Raw genomic sequence first — 26,458 nt, forward strand, 5'->3', positions numbered from 1 at the left:
TTTCAAGTTGACATATCGAATTGGCAGTTTGTCAAACGTATTGTTATTTTACAACAATTCCCAAAAAGTCTAAAAATGGCAACTAACTCAACTAAAAAAGATTCTTATAAGGAGCAAATGTTACAAAATGCTCTGCTAATGACTGAAGTTGGAATGGATTTAAAAGAAAGATATGTTTCTGGCGACAGGTACGTTTCTCATTTGAAAACAATCATCAGTGGAGCGGAAAAAGCAATAGCAACTCTTCATTCCATTGCAAAAGCTTCCCTTGAGCAAGCTCAGAAAGTGATTTCATCATTGAGTGAGAATGAATTATTGAAAGAAGAGTGTGATAGAGTATTAACAATAATCGAAAAGCAGTTGGCAGATCTGGAATTCAGAAATTTGGATACAAATTGCGAAAATTTCGACTTGCCGCAGTTGAGTGAAAAAATTCGCTCCCTTGAAAGTAGGCAAAAATTCTCTGAAAACTGTCTAACTCCCAATACCGCCAGCAGTAAGAACGTTAAAGCTGACGTGAACGAGAAATATCCTGAAAATTTATCCAGAGAATCACTTATCGATCTCAATGCTGTAGTCAACCTTCCCCCTGTTCCTGAAGACATATTTACAAGCTTTTCCTCCAAGCCCACAAGATCTTCTAGTTTGTCATCACTGAAAAGTATGAGAAAAATCAAAATGTTTTTGCAAAGGGCGGAGAGTTCAGATGAAGATGATAGTTCTGATGCTGATGATCAAGACTGTTCTAAATTAGTATGTGTGAGTATAACATCATTTTAGGGTGGAAACATGCAGCCTGAATTACCACTAACATTATCATCAAAAAGTTAAAATGTTGCTTTCGCACAGTTCATTTCATGATATATTAATTTAACATATATCAAGACAAGAATAGCTCAAATTCTAATAGTAAATGGTAATTTTTTGACCTTTTGCGCATTCTTCTGCGCATATTTAATGTGTTCTGTAGTTCTATGTCGTTTCTGTCAGACATTTATTTATGTCAATATTTGAACAATATAAACAAATTTGTTGTGCCCACGAAAATCTACAATAATTCAAATAAGTCATATTTGAGTTTTCTGAGATTTAAATTATTGTCAAAAATTGTGTGTTAATATTACGTGTCAAAACGATATTTCTTAATTATATTACATGCAATTATAACTTGATGTAATTGCCTTGCTGACAAACAAGAATGGTTTCCGATAAAACAAAGGTTTTTTCAACTGTGTACTGTGTGCTTCACCTAAGGAAATAATGTTGAAGATATTTGATCTCAGTGTTGTTTTTTTTTGTCATATAGCAATTCCCTTGCAATAATCTCCTGAAAGCTTTCATAGATATTCCTACAAACAAGACGGTTACATTGAAGTCTCGTCTTTCAAGCAAGCAGGAATTAAATATGAACAAATGTACAGTTCGGAGGAAAATAGCCCCCTTTTTAACTTTCAAATAGGACAAGATATCAGACGGGCACACAAATTTTGTAAAATGTAATTATTTTCAGTATTTTTTTTAAATAGAAAGGAGGATCTTGTGGAAAAAATTTCAATTCTGTATACAGTAACTTTCGCTTTTTTTAATTTCAATTCTGAAAAAAATTAACTTTCACTTTATTTATTTTCAATAACCAGCTGTAGAATTGTTGATGTTTAAACTTGGGCATAAAACGATACCATTTCATTTCAACCTGGTTATTAGTTATCTTATTCATCGAAAAATCATTTGAGCAAATGTTCTCTTTTAACCAGCTATTGCACCACTACGAACGACAACCCTCAGAAAGCGATACTTGTGCGAGCTAAGGACTAACGAGGTCTTACCTTTTAACGTGTGATTCCTAACGCGGGTTGGACGATATCAAGTGAAAATCGAGCGTTCAGTCTGGGGCTTGAACCCTCGATTCACACATCGGCCGATTGACTGAGTCGCACCTCCCGGCTTCATGTAAAAATTTAAAAGATTTCTTCATTTGTGAGGATTTATTTTTGCGGTATATCCTTTGGATTCTCCCTTAAGAAATGCATTTAGTTTGTAACAATGTAGTCAACATTGTGTATATTGGCCACACTGACGAAGATTTGAACACTTTTGATAACTGTTTTTAATATCGTGTCAGATTTAGTATATTCACTATTCAAATTGTGAGGGCGACGGTCACCAATAGGCAGGGGAGGAGATACGATAGTATTGAGGTTATGATTAGAGACGAAGCAGGTAGCAGTTTAGCCAGATATCCGGCCAATCTGGCAACCGACGAAACGTTGTATGTGGTGTATCGCAAGATGCACCACATAAACCGTTGTAAAATCATTTTGTGATTACTGATTGTATTTCTTGAATGATACTAACAAACCCAGATATGCCTATAGGATAATTTGAAATTTTCAAGAAGTAATTTTAAAGAAATTGAAGCTCATTAGCGACAAAAAATTTTTCTAAAAATTTTAATTTTATAAAAAATACAAAATCAAGACCGTACTACATATAGTACATTAGGTAGACGTACTACTACGTACTAACATCTTGTTGTTGTTTTCTCATGACAGTATTCACACCGGGTATGTTTTGCCTGCGGAATCACAAGATGGTCTAACCAGTCGTAACGCAAATCAATACCTTGTGTTCTACTCGAATGTCCTTTTTGGTATGTAGCTTTCTTTTTATTTTGAATCAGTAATATTGTGGCAATTCGCCTTCTGAAAATTAGCTGATCTAGGACTCCTCCATTTTTTTATGTAATTGCCAAGCATTCTGAACGCACATGTCAATGCTGTGAGTAAGCAAAGGAATATACCATTTCTTTCCTCTCAGAGATGTGCGATATAAGCTGATATTCTGGTCAGAGCGATCGACTCCTCCCATATTAGAGTTATACATGTTTATGACATGTGGCTGCTCCACCTAAAAATAAACTATACATTCTACATAACTGCGTATAAAAGCTGATTATACTCACTTGAATATTCTTCACCTCCTTTTGAGAGTAGCGTTTGACCACATGCAGAGGTTCGACTCCTGAAAAATTCGAGCAAAGAATTACGATGCTGTTGTTATGCCACTTTACTGCGATTATATTCTGATTTGAAATTTTCTTATAGTCATAGCTTCCTCGCTTTTTTTTCTTCAGAACTTTAGAGTCTATGAGGGCATTTCCTGCAAATCGGTTCTCTCTTGCTGTACCAGTTGCAAAAAATGTTTCTTTCATTAGCTCTTCAATTAGAGGAAGGGACGTAAAGAAGTTGTCGAAAAAGAGATGACATTTTCTGTCCGTCCATTTCTTGCGCAGAGCTTGTGCGTATTCCAATACCACTCCTGCGCCAACTCCGAACTCTGCATATCGTTCACTTATATTTGTTGCAGAACCTTGGTATGGTTCAAACCAATTCAAATAACCAAGTCTTGTACTTCCAACCCATAATTTGAAGCCATACCTTATTGGCTTTCCGTGAATGAATTGTTTGCAGCCATGGCGTCCATAATAAGGTACCATGGCTTCATCAATTGAGTGCATTTCTTCGACAATCGAGTTTTCCATAAACTTTTTATTCAGAATAATGAATAGGGGCCTCACTTTCGCAAATTCGTCATGGTGGTCTAATTGTTGATTATCTTACACATGTAAATTGGAAAAGAATTATTCAAATCTGTCCCTTGAAATTGCTTCGGCAACCAACTCGTTATGTCCATCTTTTTCACGTTACCAATACATTCTTCTCCTTGGCACCTGTACGTATTAGAGATTGACAATGAGGAGGAAGTAGATATTAATATGATTCCTGATAAACTCAATACATATTTTGTAGAAAGTATCAATAAATTAGTAAAAGAAATACATATTGAGACACAAGATGAAATATTTATTTTATTTATTATTTGTTCAATTACAATGAAGTAAAATGCCCAGATGAGCGTAGAACATGTCAGTGTAATAAATATACAGTTAAAAACATTTAAAAATTGAAATCAATTAAATGTGAGACATTTTAGCAGGTAAAATCTGAAGGGATGGTATCTTTAAAATATTCATCAGTTGAGTAGTATGCTCTATTTAGAAGAAAGTTTTTGAGTTTATTTTTGAGTGTTGTTTTAGAGAGGCTTTTTAGTGCATTTGGAAGTTTGTTATAGATTTTTATTAGAGTATACGGTATATTTTTCTGAATATAAGTAAAATTAGGAATATTAGTAACCAAATCTGCTTTATTTCTTGTTGGGTAGATGTGTGCTTTATCAAAGTCGTTAAAAAGCTTTGGATTGCTTTTAATAAACATTATGCTGTCAAGTATATACTGACTGTATAGGGTCAGTACTTTCTTTTCTATGAATAAAGGTTTACAGCTATCAGTTTGTTTGGATTTATAAATAATTCTAAGGCAACGTTTTTGAAGTGAAAAATTTTTTTTAACGTTCACAGATGCACCCCAAAAAATTAAACCGTATTTAAGTCTTGAGTGGACTTGTGCATAATAGACAGACATTGACGCTTGAACATTTATTGTTTTAGTGATGACTCTTAGGGCATAGCAATGCCTTGCGACATTTTCTGACAAAGTATCCAGATGAGATTTCCAATCCAGTCTAAAATCTAGCTCAATTCCCAGGAATTTTGAACTTTTACTAGTTGTTATTGTTGATTTACCATCCGAAAAAGTATAATCATTTTCAGCTAACTGTGAGAATTTGATTGCCTGTGTTTTATTAGGGTTCAGCTTTAGGTTCTTTCCAAGTCATCTCCATTTTGTTCTTCAAGGATAACGGTTGTGTCATCAGCAAATTGTATAGTGTTTAAGTTGTTGTCCATTTGTAGTTCATTGGTATAGAGAATGTACAGCAATGGACCTAGAATTGATCCTTGTGGTACCCCTCTAATTATTGTTAGTTCATCAGACCTTATAACCTCATTTGTGATGTGACATTTTTTGACCACGTACTGTTTTCTATTATATAAGTATGATTCTATCAAGTTAGCTGAGGTTCCCCTGATTCCATAAGCCTCAAGTTTATTTAGCAATGTTTTAGATTGACATTGTCAAAAGCTTTTGAAAGATCTAAGTTAATCATTAAGCTATGTTTCTTGTTGTTTTGACTATTTATGACTGAACATAAAGCTTGATATATTGCTCTTGTTGTCGGTTTACCCTTTCGAAAACCGTTTTGTGTATCACTTAATAGTTCGAATGTTTCAAGGTAGGATACAAAACACTGCAAAAGAACATTTGAGTGATTTCAAATTGATTAGTTTTGAGGAGCTACATGATATATTGTTGACAATGAAAAATTAAGGTAGCGATGATGATCTAACAACAGAATTCCTAAAAAAAGTATATCATAATATAAAAGGCCCGTTATTAAACCTTGTCAACTATTCCCTACACACCGGTACATTTCCATCTATGCTGAAAGAATCACCAATAATTCCAGTTCCAAAAGTAAAGAATACAAGTAAAGCCAGTGATATGCGACCAATAAATACTTTGTTGGCAATTGAAAAACTAATTGAGAAAGTTGTCTATGTACAAATGTTAAATTTTTTAAATAGTAATACTAATAGTAACTGAAAATCAATCAGGTTTTAGAACTGGGCATAATTGCGAAACAGCGGTCCAAAGTGTTTTATTTGACTGGAAAATGTGGACAGATCAAAATATGAATGTAGGAGCAGTTTACTTAGATTTGAAAAGAGCCTTTGAGACAGTAAATAGGAAAAGACTCAAATTGAGAAATTATGGAATATCCGGTCCAGTCTATAAATGGTTTGAAGATTACCTAAATAGAAGAAAACAAGTAACAAAACTTAATAATGTAACGTCCTGTGAAATTGTCAATAACAACGGAGTACCTCAGGGCAGTATACTAGGACCACTTTTATTCCTAATATACCGGGTGTCCCACATTTTATGTGACAGGCAATATCTGGTTTGTTGAAGGAGATACACAAAAATGTTTCATACAAAAGTTTTAGGAGTTCATGAGAGCTATATTTTGATATAATTTTTAAATATACAGGGTGTTTGGTGTAGGTGCTACAGACCAAAATTCCATTTTTTAAAATATAACGCCCTGTATATCATTACATATTCAGATGCTACGTTAAATTCTGATATCATTTCATGTTTGGTTTTTGAAATTCGGTTACGGTGTTGTTGAGTTATTGCTTAAAATGTAAAGTCTTGAGAACGACTATTATTTTTTTTAAATATCTCATGCAATTATTCTCTCTGCATCAGATCACATGAAAATTAGTCAAAATTTTGGGTGTTCGAAGTAATGGTTTCAATTTTGAGTTGTGGAATTCAGTCAGGAATCATTTTGAATATGAAACAATTGCGAAATTGAAAGAGGTGTATTCGAAAACAAATCTTTAATTAATAACAATGTAAATAATATAACTTGTTAAATTTTCATAAGAATGGTAGGTACCTAGAAATAAGTCATGAAAATTGTTCAAAGTGATGCCCATTAGATATTAAACAGGCTTCGAAACGTCGAATCACTTCTCTCGTACAAGTCGCTCTTATAATATCAGGCGTAATATCACTGCACGCTAGTCGAATTTTCATTTTCAGATCATCCACATTCAAAGAGGGAGTAGTGAAAACAATATCTTTTAAATAACCCCATAGGAAAAAATCAAGCGGTGATAAATCTGGGGAACGAGCCGGCCACCGAATTGGACCCTTATTACCAATCCATCTATTTGGGTACGCTCTATCCAGATATTCAGTAACAACCTGTGAATTGTGAGGAGGAGCACCATCTTGTTGCCACCAAATTCCTTGTCGTTCTGCTATGGGAATATCTTCCATCAACTGGATCAAATCTTTTTCTAGAAAATGTAAATATCGCAATCCATTGAAATTTTCATTGAAAAAGTAAGGTCCTATGATGCGGCCATTGAACAATCCACACCATACATTAATACCCCAAGTAGTTTGAAAATTACTTTCGCGGACCCAGTGGGGTTTTTCTTGAGACCAATAGTGACTGTTATGTCGATTCACAACTCCATTATTGTGGAATCGCGATTCATCGCTCCACAAAATTTTACTGAATATGTTAGGACTTTCATGTAATACTACCTGAATACAAGCAATGAATTCAAGTCGTCGTTCAAAGTCCGTGGGTTTCAAACCTTGTACCAACTGAATTTTGAATGGGCGGTATTTATTTTCTTTCAGAATTCTCTGTACATTAGATTTACTCACACCGACTTCTTCTGCAAGAATACGGATAGAAACATGTGGATGAATAATAATATAAGCTAACACATTGATCTCTAAATCTTCAGTTCTAACAGATCTCGTATGATGACGATGCTTTATAGTAGAAGGAAATGACCCAATTCGCAATTTTTCTACAACTCTCGAAAAAGTCATTCGTGACGGAATGGGTCTGTCTGGAAAACGTTCTTGGTATAGACGTTGTGCTTGACGGCAGTTTTTCTGACATTCCCCAAAAATTAATAACATATCAATGCAATCACTTGGACTAAACGCGAAAGGCATACTGGAGTTTTCGCACAAAGAACACAGTTACTGTTTTGCAAAGAATCACTGAATCGAACTGACAAGTAGATACAATTCAACAACATTTGTTACTATGGCATCAACAAGCATAAGCTACTTGATGAAATTGTGCAATATAAAGCAATTCACCCTCAAGTTAGTCACATTCTCAAGAATTTCAATATTATATTCAACTGATATCGATATCGTATCGTAGAGGTGAGAATAATGGTTTGTATTCAGTAGTAGTCTAGTTCAATTTAATAAAAGATATAGACTGGATTCGTGTACGAGTAAATACGTTTTTTTGAAACTTTATATTTAAGGAAAAGTGCAATAACTCAACAACGCCGTAACCGAATTTTAAAAACCAAACATGAAATGATATCAGAATTTAACGTAGCATCTGAATATGTAATGAAATACAGGGCGTTCTATTTTAAAAAATGGAATTTTGGTCTGTAGCACCTACACCAAACACCCTGTATATTTAAAAATTATATCAAAATATAGCTCTCATGAACTCCTAAAACTTTTGTATGAAACATTTTTGTGTATCTCCTTCAACAAACCAGATATTGCCTGTCACATAAAATGTGGGACACCCGGTATATAAATGATATTGTTAATGAGGTAGACAAGTGTAAAATTCATCTCTTTGCTGATGACACACTTGTATATTACTGTGCACATGATGTGGAACATTTAATAAATACAATGAATAGTGAACTACAAAAAATAAGTCGGTGGTGTAGTTATAATGTATTGAAATCAAATGGTAATAAATCAAAATTCATGTTATTTACTAATAAAACGAGATATCATGAACTTGAAAGCAGACATTTAAATATCCATATTGATAATATAGAAATAGAAACCGATAGTGCGACGAAATATCTTGGAGTCTTAACTGATAGAGGCTTAACATTCAAAGAACACGTACAAGAGGTAATAAAAACTATCTCAAGAAATGTTAGCTTTCTAGGAAGGATTTCGTCAACACTTACAAAATCTACAAAAATTATAATATATAACACACTTATATTACCACATTTTACATTTTGTGCATCGATAATATATACCGCCAATAAAAATGAAATGAATAGATTACAAAAACAGCAAAACCGAGCCATGAGGATCATATTAAGAAAACCAAGAGAGACAACAATCAAAGCAATGCTGAAGGAATTGCAATAGATGGCTGTGACAGATCTCATATATTACTATACAATGATAATGATATATAAAATGAATAATCACCTATCACCGACATACCTGAGTAAGCATATTGAATACAATGAGAATCATCATCACTATAATACAAGAACGCGTAATAACATATATGTAGGAGTTAAAAATAAAAAGTGTACTGAGAAATCCATTTACCATGCAGAAATGTTAGCTTTTAATAGTTTGAACAAAAATATTAAAGAATGTAGCAATCTTGCATTATTCAAAAGAAAGTTGAAGAGTCATCTATTGGGTGAATGAACTAGTCTTTATATAATATAAATTTTGACTGTATAAACTTTTTTTTGTATTCTATATTTGTATTTTGTTTGTGTTTTATATTGACTAACAACTGTGATATTTTAAGTAGATGTATATTTATTGTAGTACTCATACTTTGAAATTTTATTCCTGAGTTTAGTTGACTAACACATTGTGCTGTCGTATTTGATTATAGATGTATTGTATTAGCAGTTTCATTGCTGAAATAAAGGATTTATATATCCACTAAGCAAGCAAACTCCAATGAAAGCTTTGAATTCAGAATGTTTTATATTAGGTGTTCGATTTTTTTGTTAGGCATGATTATTATTGCTACTCACGAAAAGTTCGATTATTTCTTTATCTTTTTTTTCAAGAACTTTTTTTTCTTCTATCCGATAATCTCAATCGTTTTTGTAATTCGGACAAGGGAACATCGTCCTCTGATGAATAATCAATACTATCATATCTCGTTTGGAATCTGATCTCCGCTGGTGCTTGTAACTGAGATGCAGGTAGATTATCAATTGTAAAAATATCTTCCGTCCCAGAATCTTCATCTGTTACTTCTGCCGTGGCATTTTCTGGGGGGAAAATGAAAATTTCATCTACTGTTTCAGCTAATTCAGCATCATCTTCCAACATAGCTAGAGCTTTGTTGAGTGAAAAACATCTGAAATGTACTATATTTAGTACATTCCGAAAATGCGACCTCAAACAAAAAACAGTTTTCTGAATAATGAATATATCTAAAGGATTTATGATATAATTATCAATTTTCTTCTAATTACCAGCAATTGGTATAATATATTCTGATTTCTTATGCTTGAAATGTACATACCTTGCAAAGTTGACACCGTACTCAGCCATTTCTATTTGTATCTGTATTCCAAAAAAAATAAAATTCTCACTTTTACACAACAAAACTGAATGTAGTCCGTCCAGCCACAATGTTACAAGTATACTGAAGCATTTACCACACTGATAGCTCTCGTGTACGTAAAAACCGCTGCATGTCGAAACTTGTTACAACCGTACTAAATATAGTACAATAGGCATATCTGGGCTAAACAAATAAATTAATTACATAAATATTTTTTTAAATCCGGTATTCGGCCGGATAGGCGCTACTTATCCGGAATTCAGCCGAATAGTATGGAGGCCTTACCGGATAGTTAGATGTTAGTTACAGTGCTTTTTGAAGCAATTTAAAATTCTTGAAAGAGGCTTAAAAACATGTTAGTTCAAGGAAAGGAATGGATATTTAAAGAATAGCTGTCACTTATTTTCAAGTTCCTCCTTCTGATAAATCTTAACAATCAACTATCACAGGTCTTGACGCAACTACTGTGAGTCACAAATACCTAGAGTCGCACTTTCCAACAAGTAATCCCAAATATGAAATGAATTATGCCAAAATTATTTTCCGGGTTTGTTGACCGTGGTCTGTAAGCTTTTGTACCTACAGTTTTGTCAACGACTACAGTAGACATTATCAAAGGTCAAATCATCCAAAAGAACAATTCGTTCAGGCCAGTCTCAACACCCTACACAGTAGGTTAATGGACTGACACCTATCAGAAAACAACTACTACCCTGGCTAATACCACGAAGGGCGTTGGATTATATCCGACAGGTGTCGGTGAAGTTATTCCTGCACTGAAGTTATTCCTGCATATGATGTTGGCGATACAACTGCCGCAATAGATTTTCAATTATTGGAACACACCTGCACACCGGTTTCGGGCTGTTTGGTCACTTGTCGGTGCAAGGTAGTGTATATCATCAACATAAAGTCGATGATTTCCGATAATTGAAAATCGAATTTCGTCAGAGTATCATTCCTCGAACAAAGCTGAAGACTACAAAAAACAACAGGTTTGTCGTCGCCCCATCTGCCTGTGAACGAGGTAACCAACTGCATATCCGAAATTTGCCCAATTCCTCGTATAAGGAAAGAAATCTTTCACGTATAGCCAGTGGGCATATCAAAGGTAATGAAGCAACGGACGAAGTGCTCTAGATGTCCTCACAGAGATGTACCACATTATTGGAATGTTTCTGGTTTTAATCAATTGGTGGTAGTCTCACGGCTTTATTCCTATTGGTTGGATGGAATGACTTCATTTGTGAATTTCACTAGTTCGGACTTCCATTGTCTACTATATAAAATGATTTGAAATCCCTGAAACAACTAAAAAAGAAGAATTGAAAATGAGTAGCTGAAAATAACAATTATATTAACCAAAGTAAACCTGAAATGAAATAAAATACAAGTAAAGATAGAACAATTGAATAAATAAAAATAAAGAAATGAAAAAAGAAAATAAAAATAAAAAAGTGGAGAGATTCCAAGTCACGTTAGTTCACGACGTTTCGATTGTTAGTATCTACAATCGTCTTCGGGTGATGACTGGACTGATTCCTCCGAGAGATGACTGTTTATAGGTCGTTCGAGTACTTTCACTTATCCCCGCTTTCCATTTTCCGCTTCACTGGTTCCCTGGGAGATGACCGTGGCGTAGAAATACGCAACATATGGAAACCCATCATCAAGCGAAAAATGGCCAACTTCCGCCAAAACGGTCAACTCCCACGGAACCAGTGAAGCGGAAAATGGAAAGCGGGGATAAGTGAAAAAACTCGAACGACCTATAAATAGTCCTCTCTCGGAGGAATCAGTCCAGTCATCACCCGAAGACGATGGTAGATACTAACAATCGAAACGTCGTGAACTAACGTGACTTGGAATCTCTCCACTTTTTTATTTTTATTTTCTTTCTTTTTTCATTTCTTCATTTTTATTTATTCAATTGTTCTATTTTTACTTGTATTTTATTTCACTATTATTTCATTTCAGGTTTACTTTGGTTAATATAATTGTTATTTTCAGCTACTCATTTTCAATTCTTCTTTTTTAGTTGTTTCGGGGATTTCAAATCATTTTATATAGTAGACAATGGAAGTTCGAACTAGTGAAATTCATCACGAAACGTTGTCAATCACCTTCAAACAAACAAAGACTTCATTTGTAGTCACAGATTAAACGTCAAACATAAAAACCTGCATGGCCAACAAACCAGGAAGCTTTGACACAGTTATATCCGGCCGTGAAATTTACACTCTTTGATAAAGTGAATTAACACAAATCCAATAATTTGCAGGGAGACAGTCTTGACGGAAAGTCACCACATTCTCACAGCCCTATCAGTAAAAACATACTAGGTAACATCAAAGAAGAAACACAAGATTGACAAAAATATTTATTCTGATTAAAAAACTGGAGTTTACAACATAATCGATGCAATAAAGTATTGAAAAAAAAAAACATGAAATAGTTTCATTCAGAATGAGTCATTGAAAGTTATATTACCAAAACCCTGTGTGGGGTAATTATGTCGCACTGAAGAGTCCCTTATTCTTATAGCCTTCAAGGATTTGTAAAACAAAAAAAGAAATAATATAAAGGCGACGTATATTTCTATTCTATATCCAAATAAATATGAAATGAACGCTCCAAAAAAGAAATAACCTAAAAATGTATAACTAGCCATGAATCTGAAACTAACTCTTGGTGGCAGATTGCTGCTGACTCTTGGAGATCCAGAGATAGACTTATCATAGTGGTATACTGTTATAGGTGAACAGAGAATTTCCTTAGATAGTCGTCCCAGGAAAGTGGGACTGTGGTAAAGTTGATAAAATTGTGGACCATACTGAAAAAAAATTATGATTTTATTTTAATGCTTTCAACACAATAACTCTTGTAGTTATGAACCTTTGCAAACTTTCGGATTACTAAAAAATGAAATATCATTTCATATATACAGTATTTGTCAGACTTTCTCAAAGTGGGCGATAACGCCCCCTTGTAGGCGCTGGAGGCCTATAGGGGGGCTAAAGGGCTCAGTGAAGATTTGGGAGCGTTGAAGCGGTTTAGGGGGGCGATGGATAATTTAAAAATGTTTTTTTGCTTTCAACACAAACTTTACCGCTCCTAAACTCGCGTTTACTCGTGTAACGCCATCTAGAGGACTAGACAGTAACTATTTCCTGTCCGATAGTTGTCAAACTGTACAGTAGATGACTGTGAGCGGTAAGCGAGAAGTTTCTAGTCTCCATTCTCGAAAGTACTAGGCCCGCCCGCTGCCTCATATAAAAGCGCGCGCGCCATCCAGCCAGTAATGTCATTCGACGATATTACGAAAACAAGTGAATTTAGTTAGCGACTAGCTAGGTAAAGTGGTGTACGTGCGGTGGTGAATACTGTGAGTGGTGTCATTAGCAAGTTTTTAATACTCGATTCTTTACTTCGGCATTTTTGAAGACAAAATTATGTCGGAAGCAAAAAAAGAAGAAACGTCAGTATAGCGAGGAATATATATGGATTTATTGAAAATCCCACAAATCCATCTTCGCCCATGTACCTTCTTTGTCAAAAAACATTTTCGAATGAAGTGATGAAACCCCCAAGGCTACAAAATCATTTGAATAAAATGCATTCAGATAAAAAAGACAGAAGTGTGCTTTATTTTCAAGAATTGGAAAAGAAACACTCAGCTCAGCCAACTGTGTCAAAACTTTTTTCAGCGGCTTTTGAGCAAGACGACGACGGACTCCGAGCTTCCTACAATATCTCCTTGCTAATTGCTCAAACAGGTAAACCTCACACTATTGGAGAGAATTTAATTTTACCGGCAATAAAAGAAGTAATAACTACTGTGCTCCATAAACCAGCGGCAGATATTATCCGAAAAATTCCTTTAAGCAATAGTTCCGTGCAAAGACGAATTGATGAGATGGCTGAAAACACTGAAGAGTCATTGTGCAATCATCTGAAGACTTCTAAATTCTCAATTCAGTTACATGAGTCCACTTCATTGGTTACCAACCAATGAAGCATTGTTGTTGTCATACGTGAGGTTTATTAAAAATGAGAAAATATATCAAGAACTATTATTTGCCAGAAATTTAGAGAGGGATACAAAAGGAGAAACTATATAATTCACTGGAAAAATTTTGTGATGAGAAAGAAATTCCACTGAAGAATATTATATCAGCTGCTACAATGACAGATTATTTAATCAGCTTTGTGTTGCTAATGATGAAGATTTCAACCGATTGCTATTTCACACAGCAGTGCGTTGGTTATCAAGAGGTAACTGTCTGACTCGATTTTACAATCTATTTGACTAGGTAATAGAGTTCTGGGAAAACAAAGACAAAGAATTGCACGACAACCTCATCACTTCAAAGAATGATATTGCGTGCTTGACAGACCTGTATAAATTATTTAATGATGTCAATCTCCAATTTCAAGGTGACGACTTGAATTTGATTGAAACAAAAATGTTACTGCTGCTTTTGTAGCCAAATTGCCCTTATACAAGAATAATATCGGCAGACGTGACTTTCGCAATTTCCCTAACTTGTCAGCAGCATCCTTTAACAACGACGACTTGCTTGTTTACTGCCAACATTTGAAGAACCTCCACAGTGATTTAGCAGAACGATTCCAGGACATTTAAAAATTGGAAATACAGGACTGGGTGTTGGATCCTTTTTCAAATGTCAACACAGCAGGATCACCCCAGCTGGAAGAAGAACTCATAGAACTGATAATGAACGAGGAAATACAAATAAAATTAAAAAATGGATGCCAAGAATTTGGCAACAAAAACCAATCCGCAATTGTAGCCTGAATTGTGGTCCATCTTTCAAAAATTTTTGATAGCATTCCCATCATCGTATTTGTGTGAACGTGGATTTAGTGCTGTGGCAACGTTGCTAACTGAAAAGAGAAATCGGTTGCAGATTACCGAACTCGGTGACTTACGGCTGTTTTTGAGTAAATTCGAGCCTGATATTAACAAACTTGTTAACAATCATCAAATTCATCCTTCACATTAGATTAGTTTTGAAATTCAAATTGAAATTTTGTTTCCCAATATTACAAAATGGTGTTTAACATTACCCTCATAAGAATGTCTTATTTTCACATGACACAGATGATTTAATTATTAAAATAATGACTGCGATTGTGATTCTTAAGATGTAGTAAAGTAAAAAAAATTTGAGGGCGCTACAAAATAATTAATTCTCGAAGTGGGCGGTAGACAAAATAAGTTTGAGAACCTCAGGTATATGTGGACTGCTCAAAAAATAAGGTGAATGTTCAAATCTCGCGGGCTACGTATAGTCGATTAGCGATTTTTTTATGTTGATACACTCGTCTCGAACATATTTTTACAGTTTCAGCTGTTTAGCATGTTTAGTTTGTTGGTGATAGGCATGAAAGTTAGAAGTGTTTTGTGTGTTCGGCTTTTTTCTGCTATCAGAAAAAAAAGATCAATGAATTTGCATCAAATTTTCTGTGAAATTAGAATTAAGTGCTCAAATGCACTTGATAAATCGACAGTGGCATACGATGATTGTACTCTGAATCAGAAAAATGTTTACAAATGGTTCAAGCCTATTTTTTGAACAGATAGTATTAATCACTTGAGATAAAAATGAAAACGATTCATATCAACTCTAAATTTTTTGATACCAGATATCAGAATGGTGACTTACAATTTCATTAACTTTTGAAGCTATTTGGTACAAGGTCCTAACTAAAAATGCATTTTCTGTACTCCTAATCGGATGAAGATCTGGATTTCCATCATATTTTAAATTCTTTATTCTTGTTCTCACCATTTTGGGAGTCAAAAATTTGTAATTATCTGACATGTCGAAGGTGTTAGTTGTGCAAGCTGATGGTGATGTTGGTTCTTCTGAAACCTGAAAATACAAGAAAAATTCTAAGGCAAATCGAAGAGAGTACCAATCAATCAATCAATCAAATATACTTTATTGTCTGAAGAACTACATCTTGTAGACAAAGTCATAAATAATATGTAAGATACAAAAATCTACATTAAAAAAAAATACACAATTTAAACAAAATACAATAAACATAAGCTAAAAATGTGAAATACACTGAGGTATTCAGCTGAAAATAACAGGACATAGAAATAAAAGTTAAGATTCAAGTGAATCGTCAAGATACTCTTGAACTGAATAATAGGCCCTATCGACAAGTAGCATTTTAACTGCTTTTTTGAATTTGTTAAGCACTATAATTTCTTTCATTCGGGCTGGTAAATGGTTAAACAGTTTGATCCCGTTGAATATAATTGAATCCCTAACAAGAGAGCTCGCAGGAATAGGCAGATCTATGTTACTATTGTGGCTACGAGTATTATATGAGGAAGGAAGAGATGCACAAGAATAATTTTTTTTATCAAGCAAATTGATCCCCATATTTAATATTGGTTTCTGTTAGAGCAAAATAAGCTGTTCTTGAATGGGTGTAGCCTAGTTCTCTAGAAGTCACTCTTAGAGCATAGCAACCTGAGGCAAGCTTCTTCCTTAAGTTTATTGTGTGATTTTTAAATTTCAGTTTATCATCAATGTTCAACCCTAGAAATCTATAATTATGTACCCTGTCTAAGATTTTGTCACCAAGGCAGATCTCAGGTAAGTTGCAGTGGAAAGTAAGTATGCTAGTTTTATTGATATTAAATGATAACTTATTGTAGTAGCACCATTCTTTGATTTTGTTGATGTCAGCTGAGATGGTATCTTGAAGGGTAGGAATGTCCTTGTTGTGCCATAATAAAGTGGTGTCATCAGCAAAGAGAGTAATTGTGGCCGTTATATCTATAAAAGCTAAGTCATTTATGTAGATAAGAAACAAAATTGGGCCAAGGATCGATCCTTGAGGTACACCACATTTAATAGTTTGAGCAGAGGAACACTCGGTTATTTTACCTACCTGTTTGCGACCTGATAAGTACAAATGAAACCAGTGGAGAGTGTTGCCTCTGAAGCCATACTGTTGCAACTTATTAAGAAGGATCTCATGGTTGACACAGTCGAAAGCTTTCGATAGATCACAGAAAATAGCAGCGACTGCTTCTTTAGCGTTATATTCGGAGTATATCGTTTCTAACAGAGAGAACATAGCATCATTAGTACCCTTATTTGCTTGGAATCCAAATTGACGAGAAGTACGGATGTTATTGTCATTGCAAAAACATAAAATTCGGCTTTTCACTAGTTTTTCTATGAGTTTAGCAAGGGTAGGAATAAGTGCTATAGGCCAAAAATATCGGAGAACCTGTTGTTTATCATTTATAAGCATTCTAACATTCGAAATTCAATCAACAACAAATTATACAAATCGTTTCACATGCTTATTATTCCTCTCGGAAATGACCGACCCTACAGAGTTGGTTAAATTAAAGAAAACTCGAGGTGAACTGAATCAGATTCTGAAGTAGAAAATATCTGAAACCTTTTGAAAACATTAGAAATACTAAAAGTTAAGCTCTACTTTCTCTATTTTAAATGATATGAATATTCTTCAACTCACTTCCAACCACAATCATTCTCATAATATACAGGGTGTTCCACAATGTCTTTCAAGGCAATATCTTTGTTATAAGAATGTAGGCTTTAGTTGGTTTTCGGGTTTTGAGTGGTCTTCTTTGGATACAATCTTCAAACTTTTGTGTGCGTAATATTCATTACTACACCAAAGATTCCAAACAGTGCATCACAAATAGCATGTATACCGGGTGTCCCACATTTTATGTGACAGGCAATATCTGGTTTGTTGAAGGAGATACACAAAAATGTTTCATACAAAAGTTTTAGGAGTTCATGAGAGCTATATTTTGATATAATTTTTAAATATACAGGGTGTTTGGTGTAGGTGCTACAGACCAAAATTCCTTTTTTTAAAATAGAACGCCCTGTATATCATTACATATTCAGATGCTACGTTAAATTCTGATATTATTTCATGTTTGGTTTTTGAAATTCGGTTACGGCGTTGTTGAGTTATTGCACTTTTCCTTAAATATAAAGTTTCAAAAAAACTTATTTACTCGTACACGAATCCAGTCTATATCTTTTATTAAAGTGAACTAGACTACTACTGAATACAAATCATTATTCTCACCTCTACTATACGATATCGATATCAGTTGAATATAATATTGAAATTCTTGAGAATGTGACTAACTTGAGGGTGAATTGCTTTATATTGCACAATTTCATCAAGTAGCTTATGCTTGTTGATGCCATAGTAACAAATGTTGTTGAATTGTATCTACATGTCAGTTCGATTCAGTGATTCTTTGCAAAACAGTAACTGTGTTCTTTGTGCGAAAACTCCAGTATGCCTTTCGCGTTTAGTCCAAGTGATTGCATTGATATGTTATTAATTTTTGGGGAATGTCAGAAAAACTGCCGTCAAGCACAACGTCTATACCAAGAACATTTTCCAGACAGACCCATTCCGTCACGAATGACTTTTTCGAGAGTTGTAGAAAAATTGCGAACTGGGTCATTTCCTTCTACTATAAAGCATCGTCATCATACGAGATCTGTTAGAACTGAAGATTTAGAGATCAATGTGTTGGCTTATATTATTATTCATCCACATGTTTCTATCCGTACTCTTGCAGAAGAAGTCAGTGTGAGTAAATCTAATGTACAGAGAATTCTGAAAGAAAATAAATACCACCCATTCAAAATTCAGTTGGTACAAGGTTTGAAACCTACGGACTTTGAACGACGACTTGAATTCATTGCTTGTATTCAGGTAATATTACATGAAAGTCCTAACATATTCAGTCAAATTTTGTGGAGCGATGAATCGCGATTCCACAATAATGGAGTTGTGAATCGACATAACAGTCACTATTGGTCTCAAGAAAATCCCCACTGGGTCCGCGAAAGTAATTTTCAAACTACTTGGGGTATTAATGTATGGTGTGGATTGTTCAATGGCCGCATCATAGGACCTTACTTTTTCAATGGATTGCGATATTTACATTTTCTAGAAAATGATTTGATCCAGTTGATGGAAGATATTCCCATAGCAGAACGACAAGGAATTTGTTGGCAACAAGATGGTGCTCCTCCTCACAATTCACAGGTTGTTACTGAATATCTGGATAGAACGTACCCAAATAGATGGATTGGTAATAAGGGTCCAATTCGGTGGCCGGCTCGTTCCCCAGATTTATCACCGCTTGATTTTTTCCTATGGGGTTATTTAAAAGATATTGTTTTCACTACTCCCCCTTTGAATGTGGATGATCTGAAAATGAAAATTCAACTAGCGTGCAGTGATATTACGCCTGATATTATAAGAGCGACTTGTACAAGAGAAGTGATTCGACGTTTCGAAGCCTGTATAATATCTAATGGGCATCACTTTGAACAATTTTTATGACTTATTTCTAGGTACCTAACATTCTTATGAAATTATTTATCAAGTTATATTATTTACATTGTTATTAATTAAAGATTTGTTTTCGAATACACCTCTTTCAATTTCGCAATTGTTTCATATTCAAAATGATTCCTGACTGAATTCCACAACTCAAAATTGAAACCATTACTTTGAACACCCAAAATTTTGACTAATTTTCATGTGATCTGATGCAGAGAGAATAATTGTATGAGATATTTTTAAAAATAATAGTCGTTCTCAAGACTTTACATTTTAAGCAATAACTCAACAACGCCGTAACCGAATTTCAAAAACCAAACATGAAATGATATCAGAATTTAACGTAGCATCTGAATATGTAATGATATACAGGGCGTTCTATTTTAAAAAATTGAATTTTGATCTGTAGCACCTACACCAAACACCCTGTATATTTAAAAATTATATCAAAATATAGCTCTCATGAACTCCTAAAACTTTTGTATGAAACATTTTTGTGTATCTCCTTCAACAAACCAGATATTGCCTGTCACATAAAATGTGGGACACCCGGTATACTGATCAGCACTATAGAGAAATGAAGAAGAACTTTATTTATTCAGTAGGACATGTCCTAATATAAAAATGAAAAAATAGCTATACAAACATATTTCTAGACTAATAGTTATATAATAAAAAGAAATGACAGACAAATACTAAAAAATAAAATAATGCACTTAAAGTATATAAATTCGTGTGAACAAGATTGATTATGTTGTAATACATTCTGGTGATTTATAGTGACTGGATATGTTTACTGATCCTCGTTTTGAATACATAAATGGTATTAGATTGCTTGATGTCTTGTGGTAGCTTATTGAACTCATCGAGTCCTTTATAGAATAGCGATTTCATTGAGTTTGCCATTTTCCAATTAGGGAGATGAAACATTCTGGAGTATGTATGGAGTATGTTAAAAGACATGAGGAAATTCTAGAGAAGTAAAATTTCTTACTAATTTTTTTACTTATGTAGAAAAAATGTTCATGCAATAATAGGCTATTATCAAGTATGAATTCAAGATATTTAAACTGGTTTATGAATTCAATTTTATTGTTATCTATTTCCAGATTGAGTTGGTTTGAGTTGATGTTTTTGTATTTGAAGGGTGTGGTTACGATTATTACCTTACATTTTGTCACATTGAGTTTCATTTTGTTAATATTGAAATAGATTTGTAGTTTTGATAGGGAATCGTTCATCTTGTTGATAGTACCATACAGATCATTGCCTGAGATTGACAGTAACGTGTCATCTGAGAATAAATTGAAAAAATCACAGTCATGATAGTATTCTATATCATTAATGTAGCATAGGAATAATAAAGGACCCAAGACACTTCCCTGTGGTACACCGAAGTTATTGGTGATGGAAACAGAGAATACATTTTCCACTTTGGTGAACTGTTTGCGATCTGTTAGGTAGTCCCTGATCCATTTCAATACAGTACCTTGTATGCCTGTGGCTTTAAACTTATCAATCAGTTTTTGGCGATCAATTGTTTCAAAAGCTCTCTTCAAGTCCAAGAAAACTGCAACTACATAGTCACCACTATCAATTGATTTTTTCCATTTTGTTAAGGTTAACTGTAGTGATGCTTCGCATGAATGATCCTGTCTAAAGCCTAATTGATAAGTCATTAACAAATCATTTTGATTCAGATAATCAAGTAGTTGTTGGTAGCTAGATGCTGCATTACACTGGTCTACATTATTTAAGAATGTAGTTGGATGCTCCATTACAACTACTACAGCAAGCCTCAAAGTGTTTATTCGTTAATATTATATAGATGCCACTGATATGTTCGGCATGAACATCTGTCCAAAACCAATTGTGAAATTGGAGCTGAAATTTACTGTGTGAAAAGAAACTTGCATTTCAGCTATCCACCCAATCAATAGACATCAGTCTTCCAGGTCGAAGTATGTACAATCCTGCACTGGGAAAAGGATATTAACCTAAGGCCTCAACTAGAAGAAAAAGCCCTCCCAAAAAATGATCACTCCTAAAAATATACCCCTTTCAATATCTACTTTGTCTATAAGATGTAACTTTACTTCATGACAATAAAGTAAATATATGGATGATGATACCACCTAGAGCAAAAATTACTGAGGAATTAGCCAATTCTTAAAATTGTACAGTATTATGAGCAACAATCAATTTAGATTTCAGGTCGATAAAGATACAAATGATGCAATTTTCTCTTTTCCCTACAAAGTTTATCCAGATAACTGCTGGTGAAGTGACCGTCACAATTTTTTGCTATATACATGCAAAGAGGCAATATGTACAATTGGCCTTTTAGGCCTTAGGACCAATTTTTACTAAAGTATTTTAGTGAATCATTTCAATACAGTAGGTATTTTATTTTAAATTTTTTGTATTTGTTCTTTTTATGAGGATATCACCAAGTTACTAACAAATTTGATTGCTAACAAATTTGATTATCGTAAAGCACTTTACTAACCTCCGTCGTAATATTGAACATATCCATTAGATTATGTAAGGACACTTGTAAATACATTGGCACTTTTTGACGATCTTTCAAACTGAATTCATCATTTGATGCAGGGCTCTGAAAGAAATATTTCAAGTTGCCCCAAAACCCTGAATACATTTCTTGTTCTTCTTGTTCTTTCAGGCGAACTAGTTCTTCAGCGCGTCGTATAGACTTCTTAATATGCATAATCAAATCGAAGATCTGAAATCATTTCATTTTTAGTTAACATATAATAATAATAATAATAATATTTTATTGGTTCTTCTGGATCATAACTCAATGATATAGAACAAGTCAGTGTAATATGATATAAATAAACTTATAAAAAAAAAATTATGTATATCTAGAATATGAACAGTTATGTAAACTTATATAATAAAACTCATAACTAGGTAAAATTATAATATAATAACATCCCTAGATGACAATCTCAACTTTTCAGTTATATTAATAAGTCATTTATAAACTTTTCAATGGAGTAGTAGGCTTTATCAATCAGAAAGTTTTTTAGGAACGGTTTAAATTTTCTTAGTGACATTTTTCTAACATGATTAGGCAATTTGTTAAATAGCCTGATACACATGAAAATTGGACTTGATTCTGATCTAGCCAGTCTATGATTTGGTATTTCTAACAATGTTGAATTTCTTGTGCCGTAATTATTTTTGTTTAAGAAGGTAAAAAGTCGCTGATCCGATTTTACAAAAATCAACAGCTGGTACATATAAATGCATGGGAGAGTTAATATTCTTAAAACTTTGAATAGATCTCTGCAGCTAGTACGTCTATTTACACTCTGAATGTTTCTGACAGCTCTCTTCTGTAAAATAAATACCTATTGTGCCTCACGTGATAGGCCCCAAGCTACTATACTATATGAGATCATTGAGTGTAATTGGGCATGATAGTACATGAGTACCACCGACTTATCTATAATTTTACTGAGTTGATAGATACAGTAACACATAGGCGTTATTTTTTTACATATTTCATTAATATGTTGATTCCGTTTACAATCTTCAGTGAGAGTAAGTCCTAGAAATTTTATTGAATTCACCTATTTCATTAAACCGTGCTGTGATTTTAACAGTAAACTGTGATCATGACTATTTGGAGCATAACTAAATCTTAGGAAGGATGATTTTTCATCATTGCAGATTAATTTATTGCTAGAAAACCAATCCTGGGCTTTTAAAATGTCCCTGTGAGCCAGGTCTACTGTGGATGCAACATTCTTACCACTAACCAGTAGTGTAGTGTCATCCGCATACATTACAAAAGTTCCTTCAAAGTCATTGACATAAATTATATAAAGTAGAGGTCCCAAAATAGAGCCTTGTGGTACTCCAATAGTATACTTTAAACGTTTAGATTAATACTGATCTATATCAACGTATTGTGTTCGGTTTTGGAGATAACTTTCAAACCATCGACGTGAGTTTCCCCTAAAACCATACCTTTCCAATTTGTCTAGTAGAATTCTGTGGTCTACACGATCAAATGCCTTACTTAGATCTAAGAAAATACCCAGAGTTCGATTACCCATATCTAGACTATTATATAGCTCTTTTAGTAGTTTTATTATAGCTTGTGTTGTTGAACGTCCCTTTCTAAAACCAAATTGATTTTCATTGAATAGCTTATGAAGATCAAAGAATGAAACGACTGAATTTGACACCCATTTTTCATAAACCTTTGCAAAAGCACTGGGGACAGTGATGGGCCTGTAATTTTCAACTTGGGTTTTATTTCCATTTTTATGTATAGGTTTTATTTTTCCAATTTTTAAGCTATCTGGGTAAATACCTTCTTCCAACGAGCAGTTGACGGCAAAAGTTAGTGGGCCTGCAATAAATGACGAACACTTTTTTATACGACCCCAACACATGACCCCAACATCATCGTGTAAAGAGGTTTTTAAAAAATAAAATATTCTGCAACTTATGTCAAATGTCAAAGAAAATAATCAAACGTTCAAAAAAACGCTGATTTACACTCTTATAGTACACGAAACAACCTTTTTCATGCTTAGAAATTGCACAACATGTTCCCAAACACATGGGAGTTAAATGCTATAACAAGTTCGGTGACATATTGGACACAGACAAAACGTTAGAGTCAAAAAACATTTTAAACTTTAAGAACTTAAAACATTTTTAGCAACTCATGCTTTTTATGTCATAAATGATTTTTTAAATTTTAGATGTAATGTAGATTGAATGTATTTAAGTCTTGAATTATCTTAAAGTGCATCCTTTGTATTTTAAACTGTTTGACTAGTCTAATAAATTTATGTAGTTTTAATTATGTGGATGATGAATAAAATTAATGTTAATGTTAATGAGGTCTGCTGAAAAGCTGAAGTGAATATTAATTTTTCTCAAAAAACATTTATTTATACATAAATTTCTATGTTGTACCCTTTCGAGTAATCCCCCTCAGATACAATACACTTATACCCGCTTTTTTCCTAATCTTCGAAATAGTTCTGATATGCCCATTTTGGTATGTTCTTAAGCTCTCTCGGCGATTCAGTTTTATCTCCTCAATCGTCGCAAAACGCCGTCCTTTCGTGGGTCTCTTCAATCTTAGGAACAGGAAACAGTAGCAGGAAGCCAAATCTGGTAAATAAGGTGGCTGAAGTATGATTATGGTGTTCAGTGTTACTATATTCATTCGGGTTTGAAGACCGTCGTAGTTTGGAACTGCATCCTAACATTTCGACAGCAGCTCGTGCTCTTCCTACGGGTCGATTGGACTTTAGTTTCGTTGTCATAACTATATACTGATAGTTCGTCAACATTTCAAGTCTTTTTGAGTACTTTAATTACATATTTTGCATAAAATTAGATGCAAATTCTTTGATCAATTTTTTTTGATAGCAGAAAATCCCCAGAACATGCGAAACACTTCCAACTTTTATGCCTGTCACCAACAAAGTAAACAGCCGCGAAATTTGAATATTCACCTCAGTTTTTGAACAGACCTCATGCATACGCATGCATTGGCATACGAGGAGTTACAAGTGATTGGATTGCTTCATATCTCCATGACAGACAACAAATAGTGGTGATAAACGGTAAAAAATCTAAAGAAAATATTGTGAACATTGGTGTCCCTCAGGTGTTTTATTGGGGCCAGTTCTCTTCACAATTTTTATAAATGATATGGTTTATTCATGCTCTGAGCCAAAAAAAACATTATGTATGCTACCAATATTCTGATTTCTGAGAATAAATTACAGGATACTGTAATCAAGGCAAATATTTGTGCTAATGATTTTCATGAGTGGTGTGTGTTCAACGGATTGCTAGTGAATTTGTCCAAGACATTTTTTATGGTGTTTACAACAAAAAATATAAATTATGATTTCAGTCCTCTAATAAGAGTTAATCATCAAACAATAGAACAGGTGAATTACATCAAATTTCTAGGTATCAAAGTAGATCAAAAAATGACATGGGATCCTCAAATTAATGATCTAACAAATAAATTAAGCACAAGTTGCTTCATCATCAGGCAATTGAAAGGTACAATATCTCTGGAGACCCTTAAACTGGCTTATTTTGGAATAGTGCAATCGACAATAAGTTATGGAATAATGTTATGGGGTAACTCTGTACATATGAATAGAGTTTTTGTTATGCAAAAAAGAATTATCAGATGTATAGCAGGAGTGCACTCCAAAACATCATGTAGAAAATGGTTCAATCAACTAGGAATTCTCACAGTCCCCTCACTTTATGTGCTGCACGTTAAAAAAGATGAAAATTATTTGAGGAAAAAAAAAGATATACATAATTACTGTACAAGAAACAGTGAAAGATTATACCAACCATACTCACGATTAGGAGTTGGTCAAGACTCCCATGTATATCAAGGTATTAAATGTTATAACAAACTCACGGCTATTCATCCTGAGTTAAGTTCAATGAGTAGGAATGAACTAAAATGTTGGTTGAATGAATTTTTAAAAAACAAGGTGTTCTACTCTCTTCAAGAATTTTTAAATTGTTGATGTTCATTGTATATTTTAATATTTTACTTATCAAAAATGTATATGTATAATCTTGTAAATTTTAATTACTTTTAAGCTCTCTTTGTGACTAGTCCAATAAGTTTCATGTATTTACACTTTTTTTATGTTGTACACGTGAACTTTAGTGATGAATAAACTTCTATTCTATTCTATAATTATCTATAATCATGAGCTCACCTCAGGTGCAGGAGGATCAGAAAACAGTGGTTTATAATAGAAATTTGGTCCTTCCAACTCGAAAATCCTCTGGCGAACTGTGGCTGACCACTTTTTATCAGAATGCAGGCTTGTACTCAGAAACGATGTACTATTTGAATTTGGTGAAAAGGTAGTATTTTGAAGGCTACCTGATTTAGATCTATTTTTCATGCGAGTATTAGATGACCAATTAGAAGTCGGAGAAAGGGGAGGTAAACTATTTCCCCAGTGGTTGTTATCATATTTGTGAGATGGCGAATTATTGTTCTCAACACACTGTTCAACCTCCCTCAAAAAGTTGGGTAGATTAGGCTGATCGAAAACCTGAAAAATCAATTTCAAAAGTAAAAATAAAGTCTAGTCTGTATTACAGAATAATTTCAACAATA

The 26,458-nt window shown here is 33.8% G+C and overlaps 2 protein-coding genes across 4 annotated transcripts in view; one reads left to right on the forward strand and one right to left on the reverse strand.

The window, feature by feature from the left end:
* Positions 1-12,421, forward strand: LOC111512078 (uncharacterized). 2 transcript variants are annotated; one of them, XM_023168173.2, is made up of 2 exons: positions 1-753; positions 12,164-12,421. In XM_023168173.2, the coding sequence occupies exons 1-2, from the start codon at positions 76-78 to the stop codon at positions 12,251-12,253; spliced, it is 768 nt and encodes a 255-aa protein (XP_023023941.2). In that variant the 5' UTR covers positions 1-75; the 3' UTR covers positions 12,254-12,421. The 2 variants fall into 2 exon arrangements, with proteins under 2 accessions (XP_023023941.2, XP_023023940.2); XM_023168172.2 differs by having other exon boundaries at positions 10-759.
* LOC111512077 (sphingomyelin phosphodiesterase 4) overlaps positions 12,249-26,458 on the reverse strand; it is a 21,605-nt gene continuing 7,395 nt past the window's right edge. For both annotated transcript variants that reach the window (XM_023168170.2, XM_023168171.2), the window contains exons 8-11: positions 26,049-26,393; positions 21,800-22,033; positions 15,573-15,782; positions 12,249-12,715 (exon numbers count right to left, since the gene is read on the reverse strand). In XM_023168170.2, coding sequence (XP_023023938.2) covers positions 12,344-12,715; positions 15,573-15,782; positions 21,800-22,033; positions 26,049-26,393 — 1,161 coding nt within the window. In that variant the 3' untranslated portion in view covers positions 12,249-12,343. The remainder of the gene's footprint in view (positions 12,716-15,572; positions 15,783-21,799; positions 22,034-26,048; positions 26,394-26,458) is intronic.

This window comes from Leptinotarsa decemlineata, unplaced genomic scaffold (assembly GCF_025532065.1).
Source record: "Leptinotarsa decemlineata unplaced genomic scaffold, Ldec_3_MD MMD2_tig00026294_RagTag_RagTag, whole genome shotgun sequence".
In the NCBI taxonomy this organism is placed as follows: domain Eukaryota; kingdom Metazoa; phylum Arthropoda; class Insecta; order Coleoptera; family Chrysomelidae; genus Leptinotarsa; species Leptinotarsa decemlineata.